Source organism: Phycodurus eques, chromosome 6, assembly GCF_024500275.1.
Source record: "Phycodurus eques isolate BA_2022a chromosome 6, UOR_Pequ_1.1, whole genome shotgun sequence".
Taxonomy (NCBI): Eukaryota; Metazoa; Chordata; class Actinopteri; order Syngnathiformes; family Syngnathidae; genus Phycodurus; species Phycodurus eques.
In genome coordinates this window covers 11243387-11262531 of record NC_084530.1, presented here as the reverse complement: position 1 = coordinate 11262531, position 19145 = coordinate 11243387, and the positions used below count along the sequence as shown (strand labels likewise).

Genomic DNA, 19145 nt, shown 5'->3' with positions numbered 1-19145 from the left:
GACTTCAGTTCTTCAGAGAGGTGATATAACGGAAGCCTAGTGCTAATTCTGTTTGTCTCACAAAATGTTTATTTTAAAATCATTATCATGCATTCCATGGGACTTTTAATGTGTAATGAATGACAGGACCAGGCAGAAATATCGGGTCTATGACCACAGCTTTTTATTTCAGAGAAACTCAGCAATCAACAACACTGAGACATATGAACGATTACAAATACATATTGTATTTTGGTTTCCTGTAACATATATAAATATAATACGAATTAAATTGTGTTCATCGTTTTCTTTACATACAGTATGTAGCTAAAAGGAGAATTTGTAAGATGCCTTTACGTTATTTGTCAACACATCACTTACATTCACTTACATTTCTTTCTTTTACTACATCCTCTACGACATCATAACTTCTGGATACAATATATATATATATATATATATATATATATATATATATATATATATATATATATATAAAGTATGTAATGTAGTAGGAGTAATAAGTAAAGAACATTGAATTGTCGCTGTGTTTGAATTACATTAATAAATACCAGTAAGCATAGTCAACTCCCAACTTTTCCTGCAAACAACAAGCAGTTAAATACTAACCACAGTATCCACAAAGATACATAAGAATTAATGCACTACATTCATCACATTTAGCGAATCAAAAGTGAACAGACGTCACTGTTATACAAAAGAAAATGTCAGTACAGTATTTATTGTTTTACCTTATGCGCATCAGTAATGCAATGCATTTAGAACGAGGGAACTGTTCTTCATACTATCTACTGTATCTGAAATTATCTCACTTTTTTTTTCTTTTATCCTCAGGCTGCTCGTCAACAGGCAATATTCCATATGGGCCATTCTAAGAGACTGTAGGCACTGTAGTTACTGTGGTAATAGCTGGAATTTCAGCCACGATGCCCGTGGAGGTTCCTGTAATTGTTGTCGTGGTCCTGGAGAACTGTGGGAATGTGGAGGAAGACCGCTTGCATGCCGAGATGCAGCCGTTCAAACCAGCAGCTGTGTGAGAAATCTGGCAGCCTGAAGGCTGAGGAGAGATCTTCAACAAGGAGGAATAGTGATGTTATTAAAGAAACACTGGTCACTTTTGCATATTTGAGTGGAATATACTGTATTTGTAACGTCATACGGAGGATCAGGATAGGCTATTATTATCATCTCTCAACGAATATTGTAGGCTAAATACTATTGTTGTGTAATCATGAAACTACACGCACTATTCGGTGGAAAAGCAATACATTCACATTTTAAATGTGTGTACAATGAAATATCTTCAATTTAATAGGCCAGAAAATGATTTAAATCCCGCACAATCCCTTTTAATCTGTAATGAATCATCCGGAACACATTTTTACATTAAACAAATCAAATAATAATAATAATAAAGTATTCACAAAAATGTTTATGATTTGGGAAATGAGGAACAGTGAAAATAGTATATATGTCATCCAATATACCTGCACAAACTAATGTTATAAACAAGAACTCTATTGAAATTGCCTTTTCATTAATAGGTTTTGATTGACACGCTCAGATGGCTAATGACACCCTAGTTTGAATTACACCCACAAAAATATTAGTGTCAATTAGGGTTGGGCGATATGACATAAAATTTATATCATGGTTTCAATTGAATCCCTTCATGGGAACAGTATATATCACGATATAAGCTTTAGTGTAAAAATGAACATGGGAGCATTTATGAATGTGTTGTTGCTTTCGTTAATATTATAATTGTAGTGTTGTGGTGTTCATATTATAATTGTAGTATCGGCTGTTCAAACAGATTTGATAAGATTGATCCAAAGAGTTTTTACCGCATACCAAAGGGGGGAAAAAAATAATACATGTGCATAGTACATATATACTATTACATATATAATAAGCGGCGCGGTGGACGACTGGTTAGAGCGTCAGCCTCACAGTTCTGAGGATCCGGGTTCAATCCCAATTTTCTTACAGTATGATCTCAATAGATTGTGGGAGTGTATCCAATGGTGAGTTCACAATAAGAAAATACTGTACATGTAGTGTAGGAATGCTACCCCCAATATTGCCAGGGAATAGGAACCGAGCCCAACCGCGAATAGCGAAAATCTATACGTAATTGCTGGTCCCCGAAAGGGTTTATCCTTGCCTTTAGATGCTAGAAGATGGGGGCAAAGCATTACTTTTGCCTAAAGTAATCTCTTCAACTCACTTCACCATAGTTCCTTGCATTTGAGATGCCACAAGATGGTGGCAAGGCACTACTTCTGTCTAAATGATACACCTCAACACACGTCAACATAATTCCTTGGCACCAAAATGTCACAAAAAGCAATAGTACGTTTATTGCTTTGGCCTGAGCACAAAAACAGCAAACAGGTGAGTTTTTCAGAAAAAAAAAAAAAAAAAAAAAAAAACTACAAATAGGTGAATCTACAGGGCATGAAAAGCGAATATGCAAGGAGAAACTGTATACAAACATACCGGGCTGCTCTGGGGGTTGTAGGCCACCTGACTTTGAGGGGAGTAAGGGGCACATTCAGTTGGCATTGACTTCACTATGCGGCGACCGCTGGGTTCACCGTCCTCCACACCACCGGCCTTGCATCTCACCCTCTTCACACACAGCACCTGCAGGCCCACAACAACTGCGTGTTAATGACTCAACCTCACGTGCAGCCCTCAAGGCGCCTCAAAAACCGGAACAGAAGTCCTGGCATTTGTCTGCCTGTGGCTTTATACAGAACCCAGCAAAACAGGGTAATGTCCTTCGCACAGATTATCAAGTGTTAAGCATCCCACCCTCACCTCGCATCACGGAATATCCTTTTTTCATTTACAGGCTCTGGTACTACGTGTGCCAGTATGGATTACAGCTGGGTTGCGCAAACGTTTTACTCAAGGGGTCACATAGGATTTTTAAGATGACATATGGGCCTGGGCATTCAAAGAGTCAGAAAAAATAGTCATGTAAATATGTAACATTGTTTTAATTACATAAATATATTAATAAAATACTAGTTCATACTTATTTTTTTAAATCATAATACATAAATTGATTTATAATTAAATAACCAATGATTTCATGAAATCAAAAATATTAAATGTGTAAAATTGTTTACTTTGCCAAACTGTAATATTTTTTTATGTTTTAGATTTACAATAAATCAATTAACAAATGATTTAGTTAGATAAATGTAACTAACTAGACTTATCATTAAGGGGGGGAAAACTACCGTGCATTCATGCAACAAATATTACAAAACTCTTGAAAATGTACTGTAAATGCTCAGTGGGCTGGATTAAATTACGGAGAGAGCTGTATGTGGTCCATGGGCCATACTTTTCCCACCTCTGCAGGCTGACAGCACTGTATACAGAACTGTGGCATGGAAAAAAGGCAGAAGATGCAGTCGTTTACAGGCAATGCAAAAGGGGCCATATGTACATCCTGTATAAATGGGGTTTTGAGTTTTTCCTTGCCCGATTGCGGGGTTTAGATTAGAGGACGTTGTCCATCTTTGTCAACTGTGGGCCTGTGAAGCCCTTTGAGACTCTTTTGCGATTAAGGGCTATACAAATATTCTTGACTTTAATTGACATACCGTTAGGTATTGTTTCCACTTCAGCCAACATTTAACACGGAACTGAGTAGTTCTTATATACTTATAACGTAATTTCTATACTGGCCGGATGGTCGCCAGATGGCATACGCAGCTGTCACGCTACCGCACCCTTACGGAGGTGGAATCATGTCCCACAAAGGTGTCCCAATCTATTTATCGTGTCTACGTTTTAGATTTTAATGTGGGTCTATTTGGTTGAAAAGGCTACTGACTTAACATGACACCAAAGAGTCTAGCTCTTTGGCGGGGTTCCCAAATGGAAATCCACACAAAAAGATCCAAGCCATAATTCAGACCCTGAATGTGCTACCCAATTAACCACTGGTGCACTTCAGTGCAGTTTCTAATGTCAATTCTTGTTCTAATGTAGATTACAGACTTAAATACCACAAGATTCTTTTTCAAAAGTCACTTGTGTTGTTGAGTAAGGCGTAACTTGTATGCATCTTGTTGATGAACAGAGCTGACTCAACCCATGATTAGATTTACAGGTAGTTGAAAGATAAACTAATCAATGTACTTTTCTGAAGCTCTGTTTGAAGTTGTCACAGAGGAAACTGTAGAGCAGAGGGTTGGCGCAGGAGTTGGCGTATGACAGGATGACCGCAAAGAAGTATATTCCAGCAGTGGCACTGGACTCCGGGATGATGACCACCAGGTTGATGATGTTGATGATGAAGAACGGCAGCCAGCAGAGTACAAACACCACCACAATAACCACCACCATCCGAGTCACCTTACGCTCAGAACGCCGTCGCGAGGCGAAGCCTGCTCGCATTCCTGAGTTCTTTAACTGCAGGAAAATAAAGATAACTGTAGGGATGGTATAAAGATAAGCATGCCCACAAACACCCACATACACCCACACACACACACCTTGATTACTATCAGCAGGTAGCAGAGGCAGATGATGAGCAGGGGTCCAAAGAAGCCCACTGTGGTGGTGTAGAGAATGAAGGCTGTTGACCATACATCTGATGGCTCTGGCCAGGTTATGTTGCATGAGTTAAATGTGTCCTAAAGAGACATTTAAAATACAGTATAGAGGTATAAGTAAGAGGGATAAGAGCAAATAAAGTGCTTGTAATCACTTTTGAGAATTTTGAGAGGCAGTTGGCTCCAGAGATTGTATATACTGTATAATAAAAATACTATCAATCTAGTATTTTCAAAATACTTTTGTTTTTGATCCCCATTTTCATGAGCTCAAAGATGTAAGCCTTTTTCTACATTCACAAAGGGCCTATCTCTCTCAAACATTGTTCATAAAAATGTCTAAATCTGTGTTAGTGAGCACTTCTCCTTTGCAGAGATCCATTCACCTCGGAGATGTGGCTCATCAAGATGCGGATTTAACTGCATGATTATTGCACATGTGGCTTAGGCTGCCTACAATTAAAGGCCACTCTAAAATGTGCAGTTTTATTACACAACACAATGCCACAGATGACACAAATTTTGAGGGAGCGTGCAATTGGCGTGTTGTGATGTAGAAATGCCCACCAGAGCTGTTGCCCGTGTTCATTCTGTCTCCAAAGGCGTTTCAGAGAATTTGGCAGTACATCCAACCGGCCTCACAACCCCAGAGCACGTGCAACTACACCGGCCGAGGAGCGCCACATCCAGCATCTTCAGCTCTAAGATCATCTAAGACAAGCCACCTGGACATCTGCTGCAACTTGTTTGCATCGTCAAAACATTTCTGCACAAACTGTCTCAGAGAAGCTCATCTACATTCTTGTCGTCCTCATTAGGGTCTCGACCTGAATGCAGTTCGTCGACATGTCAAGTCAAGTTTATTTGTATTGCCCTTAATCACAAAAGAGTCTCAAAGGGCTCTACGGGCCCACAGTTGGCAATGAGTGACGACATCCCCTCATCGAAACTTCCTATTCGGGCAAGGAAAAACTTAAAATCCCCCAAAACAGAAAAAGAAACTTTGAGAAGGGACCGCAGATGGGGTGGATCCCCCTTCCAACATGACCAGCCTGCAATGGATGTGTAGCGGGCAGGATTCATCATAGTCATGTGCTCTACAATGCTCATTATGATTGCAAGAGGCCGTACAATATTCATTAATATGGCATAAGAGTCAATTTAAAGAGAAAAGGTGCTGCAGGGTAAACGCCTTCGGTGGTTCTGCCTTAGGCTCTGGCCCGGTCGGTCAAAGCAGAATCCTCCATGGCAACGACTCTGGGTGAAGTGGTCTACCTCAGCTCTTGTCCCAGTTGGTTAGTGCAGAACCCAAACAGCAGCAGCCTCAGATTCAGTCGACATCACCTAGCCCTCTCTCCAAGCAGGAGAGGAGGGTGGAGGAGATAGGACAAGCAGCAGTAAAATAGGCCTTCATGTACTTTAACTAAATGCCAAAGAGTAGAAATAAGTCTTAAATCAGAATTTAAACATTTCTACCTAGGTAGCAGCTCTAAAATCCACAAGTAGGGCATTCCAGAGTACTGCGGCTGCGGACTTCTTTCTGGCTCTCGGAATCACCAAAAGACCACCATTTTTGCAAGTGTAGGTTTTGGGATGGAAGATATGGTAAAACTAAGTCAGAGAGATAAGAGGGTACTAACCCGTGTAATATTTGATGGATATGTAGCAGGACCTGAAAATTGCATCTCAAGTAGACTGCGAGCCAATGCAAGTTGGCCAGTATCGGGGTAATATGATCGAACTTTCTCGTCCTCGTTAAGTTAAAAAAAAAGCTAAAAAAAAAAAAAAGTGTAAAAAACTGCAGCAAATCATCAGCTGAAAAGAAGCCGCTGTAGGAAATAGGGTGTTTTTGGGTTAGCATTGCTACTGTATCAAATAAGTATAAGCAACGTCCCAAATTCATTGGAATTGGGGTTGTATAAACAGAGATTGTAGTGAGTTCTTATAAGTGTTTTTCTCCAAACTTCTGAGCAATAATTTCAATATGGTAATACTAGAGAGCAGTACAGAATGTGCAATGATTTCTGGTTGAGAGAATGTTTTAACCAGGAGAGAAATGCTTTTTGAAAGTTTGGATCTGATGTAGTCAATGTGAGGTTTCCAAGAAGATTTTATTGTCACACACAGGAATTTGATCCCTTTCACTCTTTCTATATTCACACCCTGTATTTTTACTCGTATATGGTTTATGGTTTTGACATTTCCAAATGCCATTACTTTTGTCTTTGTCTAGTTGTCTACTTCATGTCCTGCATTTTCTCCCCAGAAATTAATTATTTTTTTGGCATCAAGCAAACAACACACACTTCATTAAATGGGACACATTGCATAAATCATCCCTCCATCCATTCCCTGAGCCGCTTAGCCTCACAAGGGTCGCGGGAGTGCTGTAGCCTTTCCCAGCTATCATCGGGCAGGAGGCGGGGTACACCCTGAACTGGTTGCCAGCCAATCGCAGGGCACATAGAAACAAACAACCATTCACACTCACATTCACACCTGCGGGCAATTTAGAGGTTTCAATTAACCTACCATGCATGCTTTTGGGATGTGGGAGGAAACCGGAGTGCACGGAGAAAACCCACGCAGCTCTTTTTCATTCATTAACAATAGGAATGACTTCTTTTTCTTCAACAGGTTTAAGAAACATTGAACTTGAATCTCTTTCAATTATGTTGGTATTAGTATTCCCTTATTATTAATTATTATTAATTATCTACAAACTGCAGTCCCTGTTTGCTACAGAAGCTCTCCAGCCACCGGTTAAGAGAGAATAATCTGCTAAACCGCTCATCATTTCCTCTCACAGGCAAGGGGCCAGAGACAATTCCTCGATGCTGACACTTTCTGGTAAGATTACAAGCCCTGGCTATGTTCCTCTTTGTAATCGCTGATTGCCTCACTCATGTATCATTGGAGCCGGCATGTATCACTATCCGAGTAGAACGCGTTGTTACCCCACGTTGGTGTTTAGGCCTTTTGGGGGTCAGCTCTGGAAGGCTAGCTTCAATGTCGGGTACTCTGGCCTCAGGAATAAACATTACAGTGGCTGGGTTTTTAAGATTGATGTTACGAGTGATGGTGTCACCTATGACTCACGTGCGGGAGCCAGTAGACTAGCTAAAGGAGTGAATCTGTTATGCGTCTGAACAGGCTTGCCGCGGTTCGCCAGCTGCTATGGGCTAATGCTAACAAGGCTAGTAGGTCAGCTACAACCTACACTATCAGGTGTGCCTGCCACCTCTACTGTTGGCAAACTATTCGGATCTAGTTGGCGGCCACGTCCCTCTAGCTGGGAAAGCCTCTATAGCAGAAGGGTGCAAGTGGTGCACGGGTTCATACTCACATTTATTTGGTCTGAGTTTTGGAGGTGAAGTCTGTGGGATAGCTGAAGAGCCTCGTCGGTGTCCGGCAGTGGTGTGGCTGGAGCTAGTAGCCTCGAAAATGAGGCTACTTTGCTCTCAAAAATTCTAAACAGTCTCAAAAAGTCAAAACAAAGGTAAAAGTCAAATGTAAAAAAATTACGTCGACGTTAAGAGTCTCTCCGATGCACACAGTTTTGCGTGACTGGAGAAGAGACTGGACCCAAGAGCAGAAGAAACACTTCCGGATATGCGCCAATGTTTCCTGATTGTTATAGATTTAGAAAAGTCTAATGCATTTTAATGTTCAACCCAGGCACATAATCGACTTGAGAGGAAACATTATCACATTCAGTGGCGTCCTGCACTTTGGAGACGTGTTCTCTACACAAATTAATCCCGGGTGTCCCTGTACAGGGCACACGGCGGACAGCGTGTATGGCATTGTACGGGTGAGCAGTGTGCTGATGTCAAGGTTGCGCATCGAGTGACCCATGGAGGCAGTGAGTTTATGGTATGGACAACAAGCACAGGTGCATTTTATTGATGGCCTTTTGAATGCGCAGAGATACATTGAAGAGATCCTGAGGACCATTGCTGTGCCGTTCACAAACAACTGTCACCTCAGGATGCAACATGATAATGCATGGCCCCTTGTTGCAAGGATCTATGTACAATTCCTGCAAGCTGAAAACATCTCAGTACTTGCATGGCCAGCATACTCACTGGACATATTACCCATTGATCATGCTTGGGGTGCTGTGCATTTGCATATATATCAGCATGTTCCAGTTCAATATCCAGCCAATATCCAGCAACTTCACAAAGCCATTGAAGAGGAGTGAACCAACATTCCTCAGGCCATAATCAACAACCTGATCAACTCTGTGTGAAGGAGATGTGTCGCACAGCGTGAGGCAAATGGTGGTCAAACCAGATACGGAATGGTTTTTGCCGCCCCACCAGTCTAAACAGTATCTTGATATACCACACCTGTGAGGTGGATGGATTATCTCGGCAAAGGAGAAGTGCTCTCTAACATACAGTAGATTTAGACAGCTTTTTGGACAATATTTGCGAGAAATAGGCCTTTTGTGTACATAAAGAAAGTCAGAGTTTTGACTTCAGCTCATGAAAAACGGGAGCAAAAAAAAAAAAGTATACTTATATTTTTGTTCAGTGTAAATATATAATAATCTATGTTATAGATGCAGAAAACTCTAATGCATTTTTGTGCATCTACTTCATGTTTGTCTGAGATAAAAAAAAAAAAATATTTTAAATAAAATATAAGAAAGATATCCACAAAACTTATTTGAAAAAAACCCCCGGCATTTTAGGGGGTGCTCAATAGCAATTAATAGCTCAATAGCAAGCTATTTTTAGCATGTTTGGTTTTAAAAATATTATTATTTCGTCCTCCAATTCCGGAATCACACATAAACCATACAATGTTATTGGCGTGACGATGAACTTAAGTTGAGTCAAATTAGTACCAGTGATGCATACCTGCACATCGGAGAAGATGACCACAGGCAGGACCACCACAAAAGACGCAGCCCACACTGCTGCGCTCACCGCCTTGGCCACGCGTGGGTGCCTCCACTTGGAGCCCCGGATCGGGTGCACCACGGCCAGGTAACGGTCCACGGACATGACGGTCAGGCAGAAAATAGACGTGAACTGGTTCATTGAGTCCGCTGTCATGACGAGCCGACACAGGAAGGATCCGAAGGGCCAGTAGGACAGCACATTCTGCGTCGTGAGGAAAGGCAGCCCGATGATGTAGAGCTCGTCGGCGATGGCCAAGTTGAGAATGTAGATGTCGGTCACCCTTTTCATTTGGGCGTAGCGCAGCACCACGTAGATGGCCAGACTGTTGCCGGCCAGACCGACCGTGAAGACGGTGACGGAGATGACCGCTGTCAGAAGGGTGCTGCTCCCCTGGAAGGGGACACTCTGCGTGACCACGTCGGAGGAGACGTTGGGGAGGGCGCAGAGAGCACAAGTCGCAGAAGAACAATTGAGCTCATCCAGTTGCTCCATATTCGAGGCCACAATAGGCTGGAAGGCTGGGTTTTATTCTCCCCGTTTTCACTTTCTACGCTCCCGAGTTAGTAAATTCGTGTCAGTCCGGCTGCCACGAGAAAACAAAGTCTCTCTTGCGCTCCCACCTATAGTACGTGCGTAAGGAACTACCACAACGCAAATCGGAAAAGCCTTCAAACGTCATTCAAAATGGGCACGCGCCACGGTCACGCGCCTCATAAAGAGGTTAGGTGTTTTGCATCCTATTAGAAGCAAAAACGGGTCATTGCTCAAAGGGGCACGAGCCACAAGCATCCACCGTGTCTCTGCTCCTTGACAAATGTGATGACTGACGCTGCTCCAGCTGTGCGTCAATGCTCAGAGTCACGCGCGACTTTTACGCGCGGAAGAGCTTCAACTATGGATTTTTTTTTTTTTTTTAAGACGAGGTTACGTCACTTGCCCAAGTCAAGTGTGATCAGGTTACTGTTCAAAGGAGCATCTATCTATCTATCTATCTATCTATCCCAGGCACACCTAAATATATGGCATGTTGATGCTTTGCTGTATGTTTCCTGACATGTTACCTTTTACCCTATGTGCGCGGCAAATAGTGTCTTGGAGTGGGCAAGTGCCCCCCTCCCAACCTCCCACCCCCATTTAAAAAAAAAAAAGTGCTCTTGAAGTTGCAAAAGGTGCCCCAAAAGTACTGTACTGTTTCTAAGTCATTCCGCTGCCCCTGTACATGGCACTCAATGAATACTTCTAATTTGTTTTCCCTCTCACCATATTAATTTGTTTCAATAATGTAATCTAGACTGGACATCTGCCAATGTCAGTCATGTGAATACGTGTACCAAATACACTTCTTTTCTCTATGCAGGTGCAGGTATAAAACATTGGGTATTGGGCAGGCAGCTGTGGTCCGATGGTTAAGATCATCACCTCCCACCGTGAGGGACCTAGGTTCAAGACCCTGACTGGACCATCCGCCAACATCCCCCGGACACTGATACCGAAAATGCGCTTCAGCTGCTGCTGCTCCAGTGTATTCTACTAACATGTGTATGTGTTCACTGTAATGGGTTAAATGCAGAGAGCAAATTTCGTGTGGATGCATGCATGCAATTTCATGACAATAGAAGGTGATTCTGATTCCAAACAGCAGCAGACAAAATAGATACATCAATATGATCATACGCTTCTGTGGCCAGAACATGTAGCCTCCACTTGCACTGCTTGCTAGTATTTTTTATTTTTTTTTTCTTCCTGGTGTTTCTTCTCAGCAGGGAACCAGAGAGAGTGGAATAGCAACTACCCGCTAAGTCACAAACTCATCTTTTCTACCACGAGACATGCACACATGTACACTTTGGGTTGGTGTATCTTTACGTCAAGTGGGTTGGGGGAAATCGCCTTTTAATAATACGCCTGAGTCCAAAACAATCCCCTGGAGGGAAACTATCACACAAGACCAGAGTTGACCTTACTGACCTGTCAAGGGGCATTATTGTCCTGTTGGCACCATATTTATGTTTTTGCAACGTGAGGGAAACGCCAGATGGCGTGGTTGTTTTACACAAATGGACCAAAATGAATGGAGGTGAACTGTAGTTGATATTTGCTCAAGCTGACCTTTGTCCCAAAAGTTGTTACATCTCAATGTGTGTGTGTGTGTGTGTGTGTTTAAAACTCTGCGCCTCTCACAAACCCCTGGCCCCAGCCTAAATAACATTTATTATAATTGGCTACTGTTGCAGGCTTGCTTGGTTTTGTGTTGTAGTAAGGTTATGTGTTGTACTAATGTTAGGTAAAAAAAAATAAAAAAATAAAAAATATATATATATATATATATATATACAATCATCTCACGCTGCTTGCTCTGACAGGCAGCTATCATAATTCATGAAGTTGGCTAAAAAAATATTTGACCATAAGTATTTCCTTTATAGTTCGTAGTAATTATTTTTCAGTTCTGATTGCCTCTTGTCAGGTGGATGGTCAATTTTTGCTGGGCTCTACAAAATGCACTAAAGGATTGGATAGAATATTGAACTGTGACACGCATTAGTTCCGTCTTTGGCATCAGTGCAATATAAAAAATGTAATATTTACAGTAGGTACTTTAGCACCGGGAGAAATGGACGCAGACTTCCCAGGATCCCTAGCGGCACGTTGCACATACAGTAATTACATGTAAATTGTAATGTTAGACGTCTTTGTCTTTCCCCATAATAATACTGTAATTGTCTGTGTTTTACTCACCTGTTGTTTTCTGTTTTCTTGTGTTGTTGTATAGTTCAGTGATTCTCAACTGATGGACTCAAAAGTGGGTCACGGACCCATTTTGGGTGGGTCGTGGACTGCTAGTAAAAAATTACATGTATTCTTATTTTGACTTTTCCACTACAGTATAGTGGCGTGCCAAGACAGTTCCCACATGGAACATATTAGGTACGCGACAAAAACTGTAGCTGCCTCGCGCATTAGCCTCTAGTTTACTTCATGAACAAATACATTGCAGCTCACCCTCTGGCTTGCCGACATCATGGCGAGCAATATTCTTTTGCGGTACATTAAAATAATTTGAAATGGTGTTTGAAAAGATAATAAACTATACATGTATTTTCAGAGGCTTTTTTAAAAAATAAAATAAAACATGTTCTTTATTATTATTCACTTCTATGAGAGTGTGTTGTGACTTTGCAACAATAGAAAATCCAGGTCAACAATAGTTGAGAAATGCTGGTGTAGTTTGTGCTCTGTGTAGTTACTCCTCGCTCGTTTTCATTGTGCGGCATGTGTTTGTTAGTGCGCATGACCCACTGATGCTGCTATCTTACTACAGTTCTGCATAGTAACAGTACTTCATTTCATGTCTTACCAAATTATTAATTAGTGTCCTTTGTGTTAATGTTGTTTACATGTTGGATTGTAGCATGTATTTTGAGTAACTACTGTATCAATGACTCATGTGTAACTACACTATTAATGTACTATGTGCTTATTTGTGAACCCCAGGAAGATTTGCACACTGCTAAGGCACAAGATAATGGAGATGTCTGCAGTTTGAGAAAGTTATTGATATTTTCACCAAAATACTTGGTCTAGAACACCAAAAATAGTCAATATCCAAAGTAATTTAGCAGATGATTGCCACCACTTGGGGAAATTGCGATTATCCAATGATTTTGAGTTTGTAACTACAACGGATGTCGCCAACCTAACTAAACTAGCTACCTTTAAACAACAAACAGTGGCGGGCTGAGCTCAAGCCATCTCATTTTCCGGGACTCGCTGAGAGCAAGCGCAACCTCAGATTTACTTCCAACTTCACAGAAAACAAGAATAATAATAGTGAATCACGTCAATATATATATATTTTTTGTATCCAAATTCTATAAATGTGTGATTTTTTTAATCCAAAACACATTTTGCTGTCAGATTACCTGTGTAACAACCACGAGGAACATTTTCATCTTTGTCAAGGCTTTGAATAAACACTAACATAACATTCACGGAAACACAGCCCATAATAATCTGAAAAGTGTTCCTGTAGAAGTCATTGCCTCCGATCAAATAAGAGGTCCATCCACGTTCTTTTAATCGTTGTCGTTCGCCAATCACTTTCACTTTATGCAGTCAGATTTGCGCTGACACAAACGTGAATTCTTCGGTAATTCAATCGACAACAAACAGAGCTTCCAAAATTAGCAGTAACAATTACGATTTCTTAAAATGCAGGAGCGGTGCATTCGTAGCCATGTGGCTCCTTTGAAAATGGTCAATAAAATGGTGGAAGGGAAGCAAGTTAGGCTTTGCGGATACACGTTAAGAAATCTAACTTTTCTCAAAATGAGAGAGGATAGCCGGACTGGTGTCCGTAATGGTACTCATATTAGTCATGGTGAACAAAGAATTTAACCAGGCTTGAGGCACGGTGTCCTCATTCCTGTCTTGCATTTGGAGACGAGAATGCTGATCGCTGAGCTAAAAGGTCCTGTTATTTACCCATAAAATATTACATGGACTAGCACCCTTTTATCTCTGACTCAGTTGTACCATATGTACCGTCCCAAAACCTACTACGCTCGCAAAACGGACTCCTGGAGCCAGAAAGAAGTCGGCAGGCTCTTGAGAATTTTTTATTTGGGCTCCAGTACTCTGGAATGCCCTACCCACAGATGTTAGAGCTGCTACCACAGTAGAAATGCTTTTAAAAAAATCCCGACTTAAGACGTATTTCTACTCTTTGGCATTTAGTTAAAGTACATGAAGGCCTGTTTTACTGCTGCTTGTCCTAGCTCCTCACCCCTGAATCTGAGGGTGCTGCTGTTTGGGGTCTGAATAGCCCATTCGCCATCCATTGCAGCCTGGTCGTCCTGGAAGGGGGATTATCCCCATCTGCGGTCACTTTTCAAGGTTTCTTTTTCTTTTTGGGGGGTTTGGCGTTTTTCCTTGCCCGAATGGCGGGTTTAGATTAGGGGACGTCATCAATCATTGCCAAATGTGAGCCTGTGAATCTCTTTGAGACTCTTTTGTGATTACGGGCTATATAAAAAAAACTTGACACAATGACGGCGTGGGATCGATCAGTAGGGGGCCTGTTGGCACCCAGAAAAGTGTCACTGGTTACACCTGACTGCCCAACTGTATCCCCACTCCACCAACACTGAGTACTCTATAGTTCATACAAATAAGAAGACGCTGCTCATGGAATTACGTGCGCACGTTTGGCTGATGCCGTTTTGCAGGCCAATGTCATGCTGACTTTAAATTGATCCAACGGGCTGGACAAAATTGATGCACGGGCCGGAAGTGGCCTGCGGGCCTGGAGCTTGACCTGTCTGCCCTATACCTTACAGTATATGGGAGCCTCCATGCTGGGAGGTGTGTTCCGGCTGCCTGTGGGGATGTTATCCTGCATTTTCCCTGGACCAGAGAGGAGTTCAAGGGGTCTCTGCATCCTCTGTGACTGCGGGCTGTGGCACCTCCTAGTGTGGATGGCGCTCACAGGTTGTCTTTCCTTGCCCAGGATCCTCAGTGCTCTGCCATGTCTCAATACTATTAGTCAATACGTGCTACTATATGTTTGTGTGTAGGTGTGGTTGTCTGTGTTCGTATGGGTGTGTTTGCATTTATATGTAGGGATGTTAGGGGCGGGGTTTTGTATATTTCCTACTATTTTAATTGTCTATTTTTATCTCTATGGAGCACTTTTGGTTGCATTCTGTGCTAGCCCGCTCGGAATGCCGCCCTGGCCGGCTCCCCATATCAGAAACCGCGACTACTACTGTTCTATTTTTCATATTTTCTTTCAATGTTTTCAGCGATAATGGATTGTAACTCAAACCAACACAACTCTGTTACTCATATTGTATTATCAGGAAAGCAAATATTAATATCAAAGTTTTAGCTAGCATGTCTTCTTGAACAAAAACCCTAACATTAGCATTAGATTTGAAACCCTGTTACTACAATAAGAGTAACGTGGTTGCATCTCCTTTAAAAGGGAGAATCTATTATCTATAATGCAATCCAGTTGTTATTTATTTATTTTTAACTTAAATGTTTAAAATGTATCAGAATCGGGTTTTTTTACAGAATGAGAGAGAGAGTTGATCAAAAAGGTTCCCATTCTGCTTAGAAGTGTAGGTGCCATCCCCACAATATTAGGCAGCAATACGCTTTCAACATTGAAGTGGACCGCTGACAGCCTCGCCAGCCAACGAGATGATATTCCCACAGCTCTGAGTGAGGGACAATGGTTATCGGTACTTTATTTGCTTTAGTGAGCCACAAAAATAATATGATGTGGCAGGCTTACACTGGCCCCCGGGCTTTGATTTTGACAGGGTGTTCAAGTGCAAATTTATCAGTGCGGACGTAAATATAAAAGTATCTGGCTCCTTTAATATATCAAGTATGCTATCAGAGACCACTGATGCCGATTTTCCTTTTGCCTATTACCATTGACCTATTTGTATATCTGTTTAGCTGTCTTAGATGAGTAGTATTGTGTATTTACTTTGTATTTAGTGTATTTAAAGTGTATTTATAGGGTATTACTGTATTTATTCTAATTCTGTCAACTATTGTGTTTTCTGAGGGTCGGTGTGCTCAAGTCTCCTGAGAAAAAGCGGATACGGGTTAATGGTCGTATAGATACGTATTGACTGTTTTTTTCACGCACATTTCAAAATCTTTTGCTTTATACCTCCCTCACCCCTCTACTCATCCTTATGCAGACCCTCCACACTCCCTCAGTGGACCCCTCCTCCTTCCATCTTCTTCCTGTAACCCTACAATAACACAGCTCGTGGCCTCAGTAAGTGCTGTTTTCCTGCCCAGACCCATGGAACCTCCCCATAACCAAACAGAAGCCAAGCTCATTTTACCTTCACCCGACCCAGACTGGACCCGTCCTGGCCAGACAAATACAGAAGAATATGTTTCATGAGTACGAACAAAGTGGGCCATCAGGGCAGCTCCACTCACCCTTCAGATAAGAATAAAATGTCCATGTATATATATAGGCAGGTCATTTTCTTCTACAACTTTTCTTATATTCCTTGTAAACGTGTCTTTGGGATATTAAAACAGTCTCATTGAAGTCAATAATCACCAATGGCTGCGAATGCAACAAGCACAAGAAAGGGTTCACAGCTATAATTCAGTTTTATACTATCAGTTGAGGTTTATACTTTTAATGTAGATCCCTGTTCAAGCACACAAGCAGGTTGTGTAAACATACAGTACACTGATTTTGTCTTTCTGATTAGTTTTAACTGACAGATGCGAGATGAAGCCGAGACTTCTTTCAATTATATGTTGAAGAGCTAACGTGCCTTAAATGACTGCAGTTCGTCAACATAACCGACTTGAGAGGACAAATGCTCTCATTCAACGGCCTCCTGCGCTTTGGAGAGATGTTCTCTACAGGAAAGAGTCCCGGTTTTCCCTGTACAAGGCAGATGGCAGACAGTGCGCCTGACATCATGTGGGTGAGCGCTGTGCTGATGTCAATGTTGTGTATCGAATGACCCATGGTGGCAATGAGGTTATGGTATGGACAACAAGCATTGGTGGAATTTTGAATGCGCAGCGCTACAGTGACGAGATCCTGAGGAGCATTGTTGTGTCATTCATGGAGGACCATCACCTCATGGTGCAGCATGATAATGCACGGCCCCCTGTTGCAAGGATCTTATTACATTGATCAATTATTCTGATCTGAATAATTAACTGGACATTTTACCCATTGAGCATGTTTGAGATATTCCAGTTCCTGCCAATATCCGGTCGCTTTGCACAGCCATTGAGGAGCAGATAAACATTGGTCACAATAACCAACCTGATTATCTCTATGCGAAGGAGATGTGTTGCACCATGTGTAGCAAATGGTGGTTACACCAGATACCGAATGGTTTTCTGGTCTTAGAGTGGCTTTTTATTGCGTACAGCCTAAGGCACGTGTGCAATAATCATCCTGCCTATACAGCATCTTGATATGCCACACCTGTGAGGTGGATGAATTTTTTCGGCAAAGGAGAAGTGCTCATTAAACGCTGCCGCACATTGAGCGACGCGGCTGAACACGACTGAACTGTCACGCAGTGTGCGTGGCTGGGCAGCTGTTTTCATGAACGACCGATCAGTCGGCCTCTGCTTTGGCTGAACCTGTCGCCAGCCAATCGCAGGGCACATATGAACAAACAACCATTCGCGCACACATTCACACCTACGGGCAATTTAGAGTCTTCAATGAACCTAGCATGCATGTTTTTGGGATGTGGGAGGAAACCGGAGTGCCCGGAGAAAACCCACGCAGGCACGGGGAGAACATGCAAACTCCACATAGGCGGGGGCGGGGATTGAACCCCGGTCCTCAGAACTGTGAGGCAGACGCTCTAACCAGTTTTACCACCGTGACGCCCAGTAAAAAAAACTATTATTTTTTTTACATTACCTATTATGATTATTATTATTTTTTGCTTATGATGGAATATATTTGACAATTCAGTGCAGTTTTCATGATTTCAAAACGTAACAAAACAGTTGTGGTTTTCTTTTGGGGGTGCTGGATCGGGTGAATGGCATTTCAATTGATTTAATATGAGGTTAAATTTGCGTTAAGAGCTCCGTCGCGGAACTAATTAAACTCGTAAGTCAATGTATCACTGTGTATATATTGTACTTTTTGGTGCCCTCTTTTTTTTGGGGGGGGGGGGGGGGAAATATCGTAAGACACGTGCCTTGTTTGCGAAACTCTGCATTATGATTCGGAGAGCTCAGTGGTGGTTTGCGGAACTGCATAAATTAGAACGCGGAGGAGGAGCAGGAGGTGAGAGGAAGTTCCAAAACTTTTTTTTTTTTCCTTCCAGGGAAAGATCCGTTGGAGACGCTCCGTTAGATTTTCAGAGGAACGGGAAAAGCAGGCGACTCTTTGGAGAAATACGCGCAGATCAGCTCGTCCAAAATTGGCTCCTTCTTAACTTTGGGCTCTCCTCACATGAAATCCGAGGCCAGAAAAAGCGTGTTTGCTTTGGTCCTTCCCAGCTTGAGAGGACTTCCACCATCAGAGGCGATGAGATGTGAGTGAGCTATGCCTTGTGGAAATGGAGCGACTGTAACCCAGCGAAAACATGGCGTCTGTGGGCCCGGCTTCTACTTCTTGTCCAGCCTGCTGCTGGTGGCCCTGTGCTGTTTGGAGTCGTGGAGCCTCGGCTCGCAGACGGCGGCCGGCAGGGGCTGCACACCCTGTCCCGTTAACTGCAGCTGCACGCCCGCGGGGTCCCAGCAGAGCTGCGTGGTCAACTGCTCCAACGTCGGCCTGGAGAGGGCCCCTGGAGCGGCAGAAATGCCGCTGGACACCAGTGTGCTGTGAGTCCAATCAATCATACAACGCTATATTGTTTAGATTGGTTTTGGAAATACAACTTCCAATGGGTTTGCTTCATCATTTCATTTCCCTTGTCGTCGTCATCATCATCATCATCATCACATTATTATTATTGTTTCATCATTTATACCACATTACAAGTTCACTACTGTAGCTATTGTTTTGCTTAGAATCTACAACCAAAAATAGCGGTGCTGGCGTTGAACCTATTATAAACATGAATTTTGCTACCCTTTTGACGATCAATCAATGATGACTGTCAATGATTTCCAA

At 42.2% G+C, this 19145-nt stretch overlaps 2 protein-coding genes across 4 annotated transcripts in view; one reads left to right on the top strand and one right to left on the bottom strand.

The window, feature by feature from the left end:
- Positions 1 to 506: 506 nt before the first annotated feature.
- On the bottom strand, positions 507 to 9988 carry LOC133403866 (somatostatin receptor type 5). The gene is made up of 5 exons (XM_061679228.1): positions 9452 to 9988; positions 4521 to 4661; positions 4165 to 4437; positions 2503 to 2649; positions 507 to 1069 (listed from the first exon to the last, which is right to left on the bottom strand). Exons 1-5 carry the CDS (start codon positions 9986 to 9988, stop codon positions 872 to 874), a joined length of 1296 nt encoding a protein of 431 aa, XP_061535212.1. The 3' UTR covers positions 507 to 871.
- An 8373-nt stretch (positions 9989 to 18361) lies between these two features.
- The window catches only part of pkd1a (polycystic kidney disease 1a), an 81530-nt gene continuing 80746 nt past the window's right edge, over positions 18362 to 19145 (top strand). For all 3 annotated transcript variants that reach the window (XR_009768706.1, XM_061678496.1, XM_061678495.1), the window contains exon 1: positions 18362 to 18853. Coding sequence is in view for 2 of the 3 variants with exons in the window: in XM_061678496.1 (XP_061534480.1) it covers positions 18576 to 18853 (278 nt within the window). In the remaining variant the exon portion in view is untranslated. The remainder of the gene's footprint in view (positions 18854 to 19145) is intronic.

What these genes read in the sequence shown, in the direction of transcription:
- LOC133403866 (XM_061679228.1), bottom strand. Translation starts at nt 9,988, where the DNA reads ATGGAGCAACTGGATGAGCTCAATTGTTCTTCTGCGACTTGTGCTCTC. An exon ending in TCATCTTCTCCGATGTGCAG is followed by an intron (nt 4,662 to 9,451) that starts GTATGCATCACT and finishes ATGTCTCTTTAG; the next exon opens with GACACATTTAACTCATGCAA. An exon ending in TCAAACAGAGCTTCAGAAAA is followed by an intron (nt 2,650 to 4,164) that starts GTACATTGATTA and finishes GTGGGCCTGCAG; the next exon opens with GTGCTGTGTGTGAAGAGGGT.